Source organism: Zonotrichia albicollis, chromosome 2 (genome assembly GCF_047830755.1).
Source record: "Zonotrichia albicollis isolate bZonAlb1 chromosome 2, bZonAlb1.hap1, whole genome shotgun sequence".
Taxonomy (NCBI): Eukaryota; Metazoa; Chordata; class Aves; order Passeriformes; family Passerellidae; genus Zonotrichia; species Zonotrichia albicollis.
The window spans coordinates 51,477,757-51,491,721 of NC_133820.1; the positions used below are offsets into that span (position 1 = coordinate 51,477,757).

At 48.1% G+C, this 13,965-nt stretch overlaps 1 protein-coding gene across 1 annotated transcript in view; it reads right to left on the reverse strand.

Moving 5' to 3' along the window:
• MAML2 (mastermind like transcriptional coactivator 2) overlaps positions 1-13,803 on the reverse strand; it is a 212,933-nt gene extending 199,130 nt beyond the window's left edge. Inside the window, 3 exon segments of the mRNA XM_074535145.1 lie at positions 11,427-11,771; positions 11,773-12,765; positions 12,953-13,803. Of these exon segments, the coding sequence (XP_074391246.1) occupies positions 11,427-11,771; positions 11,773-11,823 (396 nt within the window). The 5' untranslated portion in view covers positions 11,824-12,765; positions 12,953-13,803.
• Between the last annotated feature and the right edge of the window lie 162 nt (positions 13,804-13,965).

A 13,965-nucleotide genomic window follows, 5' to 3' on the forward strand; every position in this document is an offset into this window, starting at 1 on the left:
GTGAGGAGTCCTTCTGACCCGCGTCAAAGAGCCTGTGCTTTGATGGCAGCCTGGGAGACCCAAGCACAGACAGTATGTCCTGGGAGAGGGCTGCAAGAACCACATAATAAAGTGTTGCAGTAAATAGCCCTTTTGGTACAGCTGTCATCCAAAGGCTGTTATCCTTCAGAGGCATGACAGAATGAACATACATTCAGTACACTGGCAAGGGGGATATCAACCTCACTAGCCATCCTGGCTCTAGCAGGGTCCCTCAGATGTATTGTTGTATGTGGTACAAATGTATGCCAAAGGACTTACATATGGTTGGTTTATACAGAAAGTTTTAGAAGTACATACTGTTTACTCAAGGGACTGGATTAACTTCTGCAGAGCTATTCTGGTCCACCTGTAAACACATGGACTAAAGGGCCTTATGAAAAGTAGTTACTGTGTATTTCCAAGTGGCACCTTTTAAAACCTGGATATCTTGTGTTATGAATGCTGGGGGTTTGTTTTGGTTTCTAAGTACCAAAAATGACAGGATCATGCTATACAACTACTGGATGCAGTTATTTTTTCCCCCCAGTTCAGAGCTGGTTTTTTCCCACCAGTCCCCTAAGGCTGAAAAGGTTGTGTGTTAAACTTGTAGTACAAACTGCTGCTGGCAATTGCCCTCATCCCAATGCCCTTGCTTGGATGAATAGGCAGGTCTGTATGGGATTGAGCAAGGGGACGAGAGGGGAGAGGGCTGTGGTGCTCCCAGGCCTGCTTACACAGGAGCCTCACAGACATCAGCCCACGCACATCTACAGCTTCCTTAGCTGCTGAGAGTGGCACTGATGGCATTCTAGGAGCTCCTCCATGAAGGATGGTCATGCCTGGTTTGAGGATAGCCTTCACACTGCACCTGAGCTGTGCTCTCAGATTCACCATCCACACACAGACTGTGGATTGTGCCTTCAGGTTGCCTCAGGGCACCCCTTGAAGGACAGTCTTGACTTACCCAGAGGGATGGAATTAACAGAGCCTGGAATTAGCCATAAGCTCTGTTTTCTAAACTATGACTTTGACAGAAAGCAAGAAGATTTTGTAGTAAAGGGGGAAAAAAAGCAGGAAGCTGGGGAGTGGGGGGAAGGGTGGGGAATGGAGGCAGAGTACGTTTGCAGCTGCTGGCCATCAAATTTCAATTCAACCAACATGACTGAGTTCCAGCTCCTGAAAAAGAGAGCTTTTGATGACATATTGACATAGCCTGAACTACAGTAGTCCAAGTGGCAGTGCTATAATTACAAGGATTATATTTAATACTGCACTTAGAAATGAAGGCCTGAAACACTGTGACTGACACTCTCTCTCTCCCTAAAAGCTGGCCAAAATATGTCCTAGGAACCATTATGGTAATACACAAAGTTGGTAGGAAAAAAGAAACGTCAGAACTCAAATCGTTATAAAAGAGGATCATGTGGCTGGCAGCTCAGGTCTGTTGAGAGTTGAGCAGTGAGGAGGAAAAATGAGTGTGAAATGAAGGGCAGTTGGATTTGCAGGAAAAATGGCAAGTAGTTTTTAAAAGTACAGAATTAACTGGTTTAAGGAAACAAGTCAATCGATAATTAATACACTACTTACTTGTGAATTTGGATTCTTTTTGTAGCATGTCGTGGACTTCAGCCAGGCTGAGGCCTGTTTGTTGAACAAAGACCAAACCCTGCAAATATTTCTTGACTTGCTTAATTCGACACATCTTGATTTCAGTGCGATTACCCATGTGTGCACAATTAAGCACACGCATAAGTGTTTCCGGGAACTGGGCCATGGAGGTAAGCGGCCGCCTGCTGAACACCAAGTCTATCTAGCTTGGAAGGATGTCGAACCAAAAGCTTTCAGAGAAGCAGAGAGAATGCATTTCTTTGGAAAACAAAACAATTGTCTATAAACTAGCATAATGATCAGAAATAAAAGGCCCGATCCTACATTTGGCTGGTATTCCACAGTGCCACATCCACAGTATTTCTCATAGGCAGTTTCAGGAAGGGCAAATCAGATCATAATCAGGACTGAAAATGCAGATGTTGAGCTGCCGTAACAATGAGGAAAAGGGGGAAAAAAGGAAAAAAGAGTCTGGGGAGGGGAGGGGAAGGGAAGGGAAGGGAAGGGAAGGGAAGGGAAGGGGAAGGGGAAGGGGAAGGGGAAGGGGAAGGGGAAGGGGAAGGGGAAGGGGAAGGGGAAGGGGAAGGGGAAGGGGAAGGCAAAGAACCTGAAGACGGTTTCTAAAGCAACAGAACCCTAAATAAATGGTCTGATTTTCCAAAGTGAAAAACATAAACTGAACAGCCCATGCAGCATTTTTGCCAACTGTCACTGAGGTGGTATTTCTAAAATCTGGTGGAATGACTCATCCCAGAACAACAACTGTTGCCAACAAGGTCTTTCCTTCAAGTCTAGATATTTGAATAAGGGAGATACAAAACCAAAATAAACAGAAAAATCAGGGGTAGCTTCTTGTCTTGGGGTTCAACTCTGAAGCTACCCATGAAGTCACCCAGTCTCCAAAGTGCCTCCCCAATCTACTGAGTAGGCATCCAGGTGATCCTCTGAGCCAGGGAAGGGATTGAGTAAATGTCCTGTTTGTTAAACCAAATTCTTCCTTCTGCACCTAGTCGCCACCTCTCACACCATGGATATGTACAGGATGCATCATCCTGATCCATTCTGCCCTCCACAGCAGCAAACATTACCAGGAGAAGCACAACCCTGCCAACAGATAGCACAGTCCTCAAGTGGTTTGAGACAGACACCCTTAAAACCTGTGGGAGCAAGGCTGGACCAAAGACTTCACTGTTGTGCTGCAGTAACCAAACACAGCCTGTCAGCACCAATGAACGCCCTTCTTTGGCTAGTACAGAATGCAATGATTTCAGAGATGCTTTCTGAAGCAGTGTTATTTTGCTGAATAATTTATGCCTCTGAGTCTTCTGAAAATGAGCAGCATACACTTCAGTGCTGCAATAATACTATTCAGTGGAGACAGTGCACATTATGTTCAGTAAGCTCATGCTTAAACACTGTTGCCATGGCTATAAGAAAGTGATTATACTATTGTTTACAAGAGACTCTCAGTAAGTCATTACCACAGTAGCCAGAGTTTTGCCTCAAGTGAAATTTTTTCAGAGGGAAAAAAAATAATCTCACAGGTATAATTAACTTTGTGATCAAGATAAACCATTGAAAGGCTTTGGAAACTGAATACATCCTACAGTGAGGAATGAAAATAAGTAAGGATCACCAGCGTCTCAGGACTGTTGACTTACTGGTTTTCTGACTGTTTCATGGGTAAGTTCCATTGAAAAGAAAAGCCCTGCTAATTAAATAACTGTTACAACTGATTTATAGGGCAAGCACCAATATAGGAGTTCAACTGTGATGGGTAATGCTATAAAAACAAACCACTTTGTACATAATGGAAGGGAAAAAAAAAGACTTTAAAATTTTGACTTAGAAAAAACATTTGGGATAATGAAATATGGCTTTTCAGTGTCCTGGATTGAAATCAATACCCAGAACACTCAGTTCTGAATCCTCTAGTGCATATATATGTACAAGAGTCCAGTACACGACCTCTTTATCTCAATAACATGGCGATGATCAATAGGTTCCAAAAGTAAGAAGCAATTCTGAAGCTGTCGGAAAGTCATCCTCACATTTCCTATGATCAGTAACAGGCCAGGAACACAAAGCAAAGAGATGATTAATAGAGTGCTGGACTAGGAGTCAGGAAATCTGGGCTCCGTTCCCAGCTCTGCCACTGACCCGCTGTTTGGCCTTGGGCAAGACACTTGACCTTTCTGTGCTTCTGTTCCTCCTTCCATTCTTTGTCTATCTTGTCTCTGGAGGCACTGAGCTACTGCAGGGAAGGGCACAGTTCTCACTGGGTGTTTGTATAACACCTACTCTAGGGAGGTGGCTGCAGAGATCAGCAATAAAGCCAGGGTACCACCAGGATGACTCTTGCACAATAGCATGCTTTGTTTCTAAACAGAATGGCCATGATGAATGCTCTCGGGGTTTCATCTGCCAGTCCAGGATCTTACCGAGTCTTATAGCCAGCTTCAGGCTCAGGCAGCAGGTAAATGGGTTTGCACGATCTATATCCTCACTTGTCAGAAGCACTTTCACGTTGATTTCTAATTGGTACTAATTTCTCTCCACCTTGATTCAGCTGGGTTTGCAAGCACATCAGAATTATAACTGAGTGACATAGATAAAAATAGCTACAGGAGCCATTTCTGAATACAAGGAATTTCTTTAGGGAAATGCCAACACCTGTAGGTGAAACCACAGGCATGAGGGTGTTTTCAAATTAAAACTAAAATAAATTATAGTTTTTATGTAAGTGCATTGCAATTTTGCATAAATTATTCAATTAAGCAGTATTTCTTAGTGTTTTTCTCACCCTGAGACCTAAATGTGAACCATCCTCCATTACTACCAGATGGGAGACAACACATGCAGGGCAAGGTGGCTCTCACCTGCTTTCACTGGGGAGCAGCTGCAGCCTCAGAGAGACCTGATGACTTGTGTATATACTCTCAGTTCCAGTCCCACTCTGCTCCCAGTTAGCTGAAGCATCAAGTAGATGAAACTTGGACACGGAAGACTTAATTGGAGATTAATTTGAGCACATACTGATGCAGAATCAGGGTAAGTAAATCAAGAAAATATAAAGCATACACATTCATGAATATGAAAAGATATTAAAAAAATACTTTTCTCTGCTAAAAAAAAGGTCACTGCCAAATCTTGCACTTTTATTGTGAATATTGGCAATATGGTGTCATGAAAACCTAGGTCTGGAGTCATGTGATTATGTAAAAGACCCATTCAGGTTTGTATTTCCTATACTCAGATCTGTGGGTCAAAGGCTGAAAAGGTGATTTGAAGCTTCTCCAAGCCTTTGTCAAAGCAAACATTCAAAACTCCTGTTTTAGGCTCCATCAATAATGAATTTGGCTTCTGAGCAATAAAACTCACCATCACATCTCAACTCACTTTACAGAAGTGATAAACAGTATCTTTCATAGAAGAAAACTGTGGTTTATGGAAGTGAAATAACAGGAGTGATCTGTTGAACAGATCCTAGAGTCAAAGTGGAAACAGTTAGATTTCAGTTTACAGCATGCTCACCTAAAAGCAGTTGCTTGAGAGTTGCAGGTATTTTGGTTTAGGTACTAGAGTTGGCACTACAGTACATATATGGACTGATTACCTGCATCTAAAAATACTTTGGAAGAACTGGATAAGGTATAACAAATTTACAAGTTGGCTCTATAGTGGCTATAGGAAGCTTTCTAATGGTAATCTAGGGCATAAATAGTTTATGCTTTTATTTAAAAGAAAAAAAAGCACAGAAAAAAATCTGTATCTTAGTATTGCTAAGTTGAAACTTGGATCCAAATCTCACTCTGCACCAGCTCCTTCCTTTCTGCAGCCAAGAATACTGCCTCTTTCACTGCTGAAACCTGTTCCAAACTGAAGCAGCATGACATAGGTAAGAACTTTTTCAGGTTTACAGACTGTGATTAAGATTTGTGGGAAATACAGACCTGTCAAGAATCCCATCAGCCTCATCTTACTCCTGCTTGGAGTACCACCACTGGGAATTCATACAGGGGAATGCTGACATGCAGACACCAGAGAGAGGTCAAAGAGCAAAGACCTGATTCTTCTTCTCTTCAGAGCAGCCAGGTGGCCAAAGCTCTTGTAGGCACCATGCAGCTGATTTCATGCCCTTTAAGGTGTTACACAAGTGGTTGCTTTAATCACCTGCTTGAATTCCAGGATATGATCGTGTCAGGTCATTGACATGTAGAGTTGAGCAAAACCCAAGGTGCTGTGTGCTGGTGAGACTGCACCACCAGAAAAGCTAAAGCACAGAAGGGAAATAGTGGCACAGCAGCAGACATTTGCAAGACCACAGAGACACTTTCTGGCAGAGGCGGCACCTTTATGCCAGTGCTTTGTTAGCTGGAGCAGCTTGCCAGCTTCCAGCTCCTCCTACACCACACAGGGAGTGCAATATGAATGAAGCAGTGGAGATACCACCCTTCCCAAAGTTGTCAAAAGGACCTGGATGGAGCAATTCTTTTCCAGTAGTGAGACCGTGGTGAAGTTTCAGTTTTATAAGGCAGCAGACTTAATAAGAAGAGCAGACCACAACTGGCCTCTGAAGACAATATCTTGGTAGAAGAGACTGCTGACAGCAGTTAGGAAGAGAGGCACTGTGGCCTTTCTTAACCTGCTGACTAACCCAACTGCTGGGGCTTTTTTTGGTCACTGCAACCTAACTGAACCCCACATACTCCTTCTGCAGGGAGTGCTCTTTGAGAGGGGAGAAGTACCAATAGTGATGTGAGTCAAAGTTAAGGCAAAACATCTTCTCTGACTCAGACATCCCTGTCTAAGGTTCAGATTTCCCCTCAGAACCGCTCACATTTTTGCTGGAGTCCCACTTTTCAAAGTAGAACAAAAAAAAGCTGAATATCACTTTCCTTTGTTGTGGTGCTACAGAAAAGGAACTCAATTTGAGTACTGCAGGGGGTGCAAGAACTCTGTCAGAGGACATGCCATAAGAGCCACAGCTGTTAATAAGCCCACGGGTTGGCCTTGGAGAGCACATCAAGTCCAGGCAGAGACATTGTTCCTCTGCTCACTGCCTACAGAAACTTTGGTGGTGGAAGCAGTCTCTTAAACAGTTTCAGAATGGAGAAGACTTTCATTAAATGTATTCAAAGCTGAAAAAGCTTTAAAGGGTGCAAGTGATTTGATGGGAGAGCTAGGCCTGAAAAGGCTCTTACATGACAGCATAAATTTAACAAATTCATTTGTTGAAATCCTCATTAAAAACAGCTTCTATGCACCTTGGTCTGGAAAATATTCTCACAGTTAAGGAGAAAAAAAATTTTAAATGGCACCCATGTCCATGCAAAGCAAATGGCTCTCAGCAGGCCAGAGGGCCCATAACAGCAGATCAATGTTTTCCATCCACACAGGTAATGTGACTTACTCCTTTTACCTGAATCAGCTACATAAATTGTGATTGTCAGAACAGAGCTTTGCTCCTGCAGAAGCCCAAGGAGCAGAGAGCAGTCCTTTATCTCACAAACAGAACTTTTTCATTGTTTTGGCACCAAACTTTGTGTCAGTGAAAAGACTGCACTCTAGCTTTGCAGAATGGTTTGTGCTTTAATCCACCTGTCCTCACCACACCACAATGTCACTTCACCCCACAGCTGGTCACCTTATCCTGCTTGCTTCAGAGCACTTCCAAAAGTCATGTGCATCCACAAAAAATGCAGGTATTTCTGCAGGGTGCCCTGGCAGCCAAGCAGCAAACAAAACAAAGAACTTGGGAGATGGGGATAAGTGTCAGCTTGGGCGAAGATACCAGAGCACAATCGTTCCTTTTACAATACTCAAGGATCTTTAACACTAGCGCAGAGGAGGCCAAGCCTCAGCAAACACAGTGTGGATCATCAAAAAAAAAAAAAAAAAAAAAAAAAAAAAAAAAAAAAAGTCCTAAGGAAATTAATTCAGGATCTCCACATAAAATAACACTGCCTCAATTGAGGTTTTACAAGTCAGTCTTGGCTCTTGGTACCAGACAGGCAGCCCTGGTTTTCAGTGAGGTCCTCTGGGAACTGGGACAAGCCCACTGACTCTTCTAGATTTGTACAGCTGTTGATGAAAATTTAGGAAGCAGGAGGAATTAACACATTCCCTTCTTCCTTGGATATATCACTTTTATGGGATGGCTTTCCCTTTTCTTTTTTCACCTGCTTGCAGACTATATCTGGGGAGCAGGCCACTTTTACAGTCACTTTTCAAGTACAGAAAATATTAATGTATTTAATTGCTATTTTAAATGAATTCTTGTAGTGATGATAAATCCAGCACAACTGTGAGATGGGTGAAAGTAGAACAAGTCACCTGTGACTGATGACAAACATCGCTTAACACACAGAGCCACCAGGGTGATGGCTGCAATGAAATGACCTGGCCAGAATAATCCACTAATGCCTATGAGACAGAGTTCCCAGCTGTCACAGAGCAAAATGAGCAGTGCTCAGCCTGTGTCAGAAGGACGATGGAATGAATTGGCTGCCAGAGACTTGAAACTGCAATGCAAGTAGTTTAGTATTACCAGTTCAGTGCTTAAGGCACTGAGGAATGCCCTCCAGAGCTAACTGTTTACATATAACGTAAATAGTATAAACAGCTAAGTGCCGAAGGACATATACATACATATAGATGTATGTATAAAAGAAAGACAGAATATTGTATCTGTTCCACTCTGCACCATGAAAAGTAACAACACCATATAAATAAACAAATGTCAGCTCTTGGGAAATGCACGAAGGCAGAAAGTACAAAAGCTTCCCTAGCTGCGTCCTGAAGAATAAATCTCTCATTCACACACGCCTACAATCATTGGTCCAGCTAAAAAAAACTGATCTCCAGTCAGCAATTAGAAAATGCTGTTGCTAAAGATACTTTCTCAAAAATCAAAGTAACAATGTTAAATTGAGGCCAAACCAAACTCCTCTAAAAACTCTCTCTTCTGCCAGTTCTAAACTGCCCACTGGGAAAAGATAATTATCAAATAATAGTACCAACAATGTCAGATAATCACTTCAAACTCTTTGATACGTTCAAGGAAACATTGTTTCAAATGTTACCAAGTGTCAAATATTTACTTTTGAGTCCAACTATGTAAATGACCCATCCAGTGCCACTAAACACTGCAGGCACATGTGTAACAAGAGCAGTGAGACCTGCAAAGCAGAGGAAACAACCAAGCTGGGTTTTGCAGACAAAAGAGCGTCCTGGTAGCCAGAGCTCCCCAGCGAGAGTTATGACTGCCTTTGCACTTATCTGTGCGGAGCTGTGGGGTTTTTTTAAAACTGGTGGATCTACAGCAAGGCATATGGAGCTTTACGTTCCCCTTGGAGTCAGCTGTGTGTCCAGTCTCACTTGCTCAGAGTGAGACTACAACTTGCGCTCCTGTCTTGTACTTCCCTGTGCTGGAGCTGTACCTGCCACAAAACTCAGAGCTGCCCCTTGCTCCAGGACCCTGTGCACCCTGTCTGCTGCAAGGAATAAATCTGGAATTAGAGGAATAGCACATATAAGGCATGCACTGGATTTCCTCTTGAGAATCACTACAGAGAGGATGAATTCTGCTTAGAGATTGTTCTCTTCCCATCCATTTACAGTGCACGGGACAACAGGCTTAGTCTACCTCGTCCTTCCTCTTCTAGTACCCTTGGAATAACCGGCAGGGATAACTCCTTTTCCAGCTATTGCTGGAATTGGAATATTGGAGGAAAAGCAAGACTCTGTTCTTTCCTGGTCCAGCCCTGCCCTCTGAATTTTCAAGAACAGGAAAAACAAAGCTGTACTACCTCAAAGCCGCATGAGCCTCAGCCACTTGAATTCACCCCACTCAGACACTGCGTTTGGCTATTCCTTGTTAATATTTGCAACACTGTTATAAGGAGCTCTTGGGACGGAGAAGCTGTACCTCCACAACACAGAGGTGTGACTTTGAACCAATGCCTTTCTCTGTTTCCTAATCAGAGCAGCAAATGAGGAAATGTCAGTGTCAAGCATAGAGTGGGAGGATGTGCAGTGACACCTTACAACAATGCTGTTCCATCAGCCAGCATTTACTTGGTGTCAAAACATGGTTCAGGGCCCCAAATGTCATGCTCACTGAAGTCACACACCTCGTCAGCATGATTACCGAAGGCTGGTGTGGAAAAATGATGGGAATTTTGTCAGACCTTTTTCTTCTCAAGGTCACGTGTGTGTGTGTAGTTTTCTGGGAGGTAATGCAACACACAACATAGAGCGAGGGCTGTGCATAGCATCTCCAGCAAGCAGCAGGCTAATAGTCATTAGTGATATCTCAGAAACAAGAACAACCTCTCTGCACTTAAAAGATGAAAATCTTTCAGTATTTTCTTGGGAGTTGTTTCATTTAGCATTTCCAAACAGCTGTCTCCAGCTATTTCATAATAATAGTAACAACTAGCAAAAAAAATATTCAAAACAAACAAACAAAACAAACAAAAAACCCCCCTCACATAGGCCTGTTGCCTGTTTTCTGAAAGTGAATTTTTCTTGGACATACACTATTAGGTAAAAGCCCTTTTTTTTCCCCATAAGGCAAGTGCAAAGCATTATATTAATACACACTGGAAAAATAAGATAATGGCTTTCTTGATTGTGACGAGGAATGTGGGGAGATTTAATCTGAACACTGAGTCAGGTGGAAGCGCCTAAACTCCCCTCGGACACAATGTTATCGCATTTAACGCTTACATCATCACCCTCACGAATGATGCTGAGTAACGCAGCCCCAAACGTCGATCCACGCACCGCACAGGTAAGAAGGGAGAAACGACCACAAAGGTCCCGTTTTAGCATACGTCAGGCACTAAGAAAGATAAGTTTGATGTCTGGAGCAGAGGGAGCGATCTATTTTCAGCTGTTCGAAAAGCAGCCGCGGGCCTATCAGGATGCAGTCACTCCTCTCAGTGTTTCGCATGTGTGCCGAGAATTAAGAGTTGGGAGGCAGCACAGCGGAGCAAACGCCTTCAAAAGCGTGGTGCACTGCCTGCTCGTAATAAAGTAACAGGAGACAAGGCTTCGCCTCCTTGACAAGTTCAGAGCAATTTCCAGTTGAAAAAGGTCAGCGTATCATTTACAGAGCGGCAGTGCCTGGAAAACTCTCGTAACTCTGCTCCGCGCAACCCTCGGGGTGACAATAATAGCCTGGGCATCGCTGCCGAGGCCGGCGCTCGGAGCTGCTCCGCTCCGCTCCGGACAGTGCCCGCTGCCCGGGCTTAGGCACTGCCCCAGCTCCAGGGGCAGGGCTGCGAAACGACCTAAAATAGGTGCCTGAAGCCCTGGCGAACGGGATGGAGCGGGGCAGGGGGAGCAATCCTGAACGCGGGTGATACTCGAGCTTTACTTTTGACCCTCGCTCGGGGACGCGCTGATATCGTCGGCTGCCGCTGCCCTGCTCAGGGATGCCACTGTCACCGCCTCGGCAAGGCGCGACGGCAGAGGCGCGCGGCGCGTTTTTAGGTGCACAGCACGATGTAAAAAACCCCAAAGCAGCACCTCAAGCAGTCCCAAATCCCTTCGAAGAGCGCACACACACACGCCCTCAGCCCCCCCGAGCTCGGCGCCCGCCCCCCGCCCCTCACACACTCGACGCCGTCGGGGGCCCGGCGCTTGGCAGGGCCCGCCCCGCGGCGCAGCGGGCCGAGCCCACGGACGCGGCCGGGCCCGCGGGACGGCGCGGGCAGCGCGGGCGCCCCGCGGGGCGAGCGGGGGCTCGGCGCAGCGCCTCCCCGCCGGCAGCGGGCGCTGTGACTCACCGCCAGGAGCGCCGAGGCGCGCTGCTCCCCCGCCGGCTGCTCCCCGTTGATGCCGCCGTTGCCGAGGAGGTGCTGGTGGTAGTCCGGGGGCGCCGTGCCGGCGGCAGCGGCGGCGGCGGGGGCGGCGGCCGCCTTGGGGTGCTTGCCGGCCTTGCGGGCGCCCTGCCCCTGCTGCACGAGGTGGAGGAGCTGCAAAGTGCTCTCCCGCTCGCGGTCGGAGCTCTCGGCGCGGCCCCGCTCGTAGCGCCCCTCGCAGCTGAGGTGGTGCTGGCGGCAGACAGCGATGCGGGCCCGCAGCCGCTCCACGATGGCGCTGTGCACCCGGGGCGCCGCCGGGCCCCCCCCCCAGCAGCCCGGCCCCCAGCCCCGCGGCCTGGGGGGGAGCCGTGTCGCCCATCGCTGGCTGCCGGTCCTGGCCCTCCGGATGGGTCGGTCCTCACTGCCGCATGGAGGAGGGCGGGGGGGATGGGGGGGGAGGCGGGGGCAGCGGCGGGAGCCCGAGCCCGGGGGCTGGCGGCGGGGCGGAGGGCGGTCAGCCCCGCGCCCCCAGCCCACCCCCGCCCGGCCCCCGGGCGGTGACGGCCCCGCGGGGGGTTGACAGATCGGGGGGCGGGAGGGGGTCGCTAGGGCTGCGCCAGCATCGGCCGGCGGGAGGGGCGGGGGTCGGGCCCGGGCAGCCCCGGCCGAGGGCGCCCGGTGAGGGGGGGACGGCGGGGCTCCGCCGGGGGAAGAGAACGGGGAGAAAAAAAAAAAGCCAAATAAAGCGAGCCGCTGCCTTCAAAATGAATCCCTGGACGAAGGAGCTCTCCGTCGGGAATGAGTGAGACTTGGCAGGTTTATTTGGTTTATTTTATTTCGGGGGAGCGGGTGGTGTTATTCCTTGAAGTGCAAATTTAAGGCATTGCCGTGGTCGGCGGCGCGGAGAAACCCCCGGCGGACCGAAAATCTCGTAGGTTAGCTGGAGTGGGTTTGTTGGAGTGTTTCTCTCTCTCTCTCTCTCTCTTTTTTTTTTTTTTTTTTTTCTTTTAAGTCTTTAGTAAATGTGCAAATAAAGAGCCGGGGAAGGAGGAGAAAGAGGAGGAGGGTCGGGTTAGTTCAGTCTTTGTGCTTTCTCGCTTTTCTCGCCCGCTCGTTGCTGGCCACTCTGCGGCGTGGTGACTGTGTCCGGCTGGCTGCCGCTAAACTGTAGTTCCTCTAAAAATCAGAGACAGATCCCCCGGTCCGGAACAATGTCAGTCAGTGGACTTCCAAACCACGATTCGCCTTCACTTAATTCAGCCACTGGATAAATCCGTGTTGCTTTCAGTGCTCATCTCCCCGCTTAGTATTAAGCAGCAAGCTACGGACACAAGCAAAGAACTCCTCTCGCGTACTTTCCCTTTTACTCCCAGATATCGAACAGTTTCAAGTACAGTTTCAAGAAAAGCACGGAGGAGGGGGGAGAAGGGGAAGAGGGGGAGAAAAACCCCAAACAAGCAACCCAGTCCCTCTTCAGACAGTAATTACAAACGGAGAGTTGCACTTACAAACTTCCAGCATTTTGCCCCCAGAACAGTCCAGCAGCCACTTTTCCTTTGTGTTTTTGTATATTCCATGCCCGCGCCGGCGGGCGGGTGTTTGCGGTGCGCTGTCGGCGCTGCCGGTGCCGGAGCTGCCCGCGGCCCCTCCGTGCGGCGCGGAGCAGCGCGGAGCGGAGCGGGGGCGGGAGGCGGGTGTCACCGACACACAGCGCGGCCGGGGACGCGGCGCCCGCGAGGCCGGGGCGAGGCGCGGAGCCTCCCAGCGGCCGCCGAGGGGAGTCGGGCTGCCGCTGCCGCTCCCCGGGAGGTACGAGCATGGGAGGAAGCCAAGGAAATCCCCGCTCCCCTCCTCGCCCTCTACCTGGGTGCCGGGCCGGGCGCGGAGCAGATGCCGAGGAGCGCAGCCTCCCGCGCTCTCCTTCCTCCCCCGGCGGCCAGCCTTCAGGCGAGTACGAGGGAGTTCTCAAATAAATCACGGCGCTGCGCTCCTCTACCAGCTGGATTTCTCTGGAACAGACGGTATAAAAACAAGCAGCGCGTTCTAGGGCGCTCGCATGCACGGGACGAGTGCACGACACGAGGTCAGGCTCGGGATGTGGGAGCTCCGCGCTGACAGGAGCTTCTTGGGTGTCCGGGGCAAGTCACGTAGCGCCTGCACTGTGGTTCCTCCCCGGCAAAGCCGCAGGCTTAGTGCTTCTCTCGCCCGGCTCCTCTATTTAGAGCAGGGCAATTTTAGACTGCGAGATCTGGCCTCTGGAGCTGGCCTTGCTGGAACTGGCAGCCGTCAGGTTCTGCGTGTTGGTGTAGGTGAGCTGCAAAGGAGGATGCAGAAATAGCTGGGAGCTGGCCGGCTTTATTAAAGCAATATGCTGTTGTACTACTGTGGATGCATTAGCCAAATTCCCAAATACCTCTAGTAATAATAAAAATGACCCCCAAGCACGCAGAGACACATCCCTGATGGAAAACTTCCAAGGTCTTTTGGGACTGTACAGTCCTTAGTAGATGGGTGCATTATC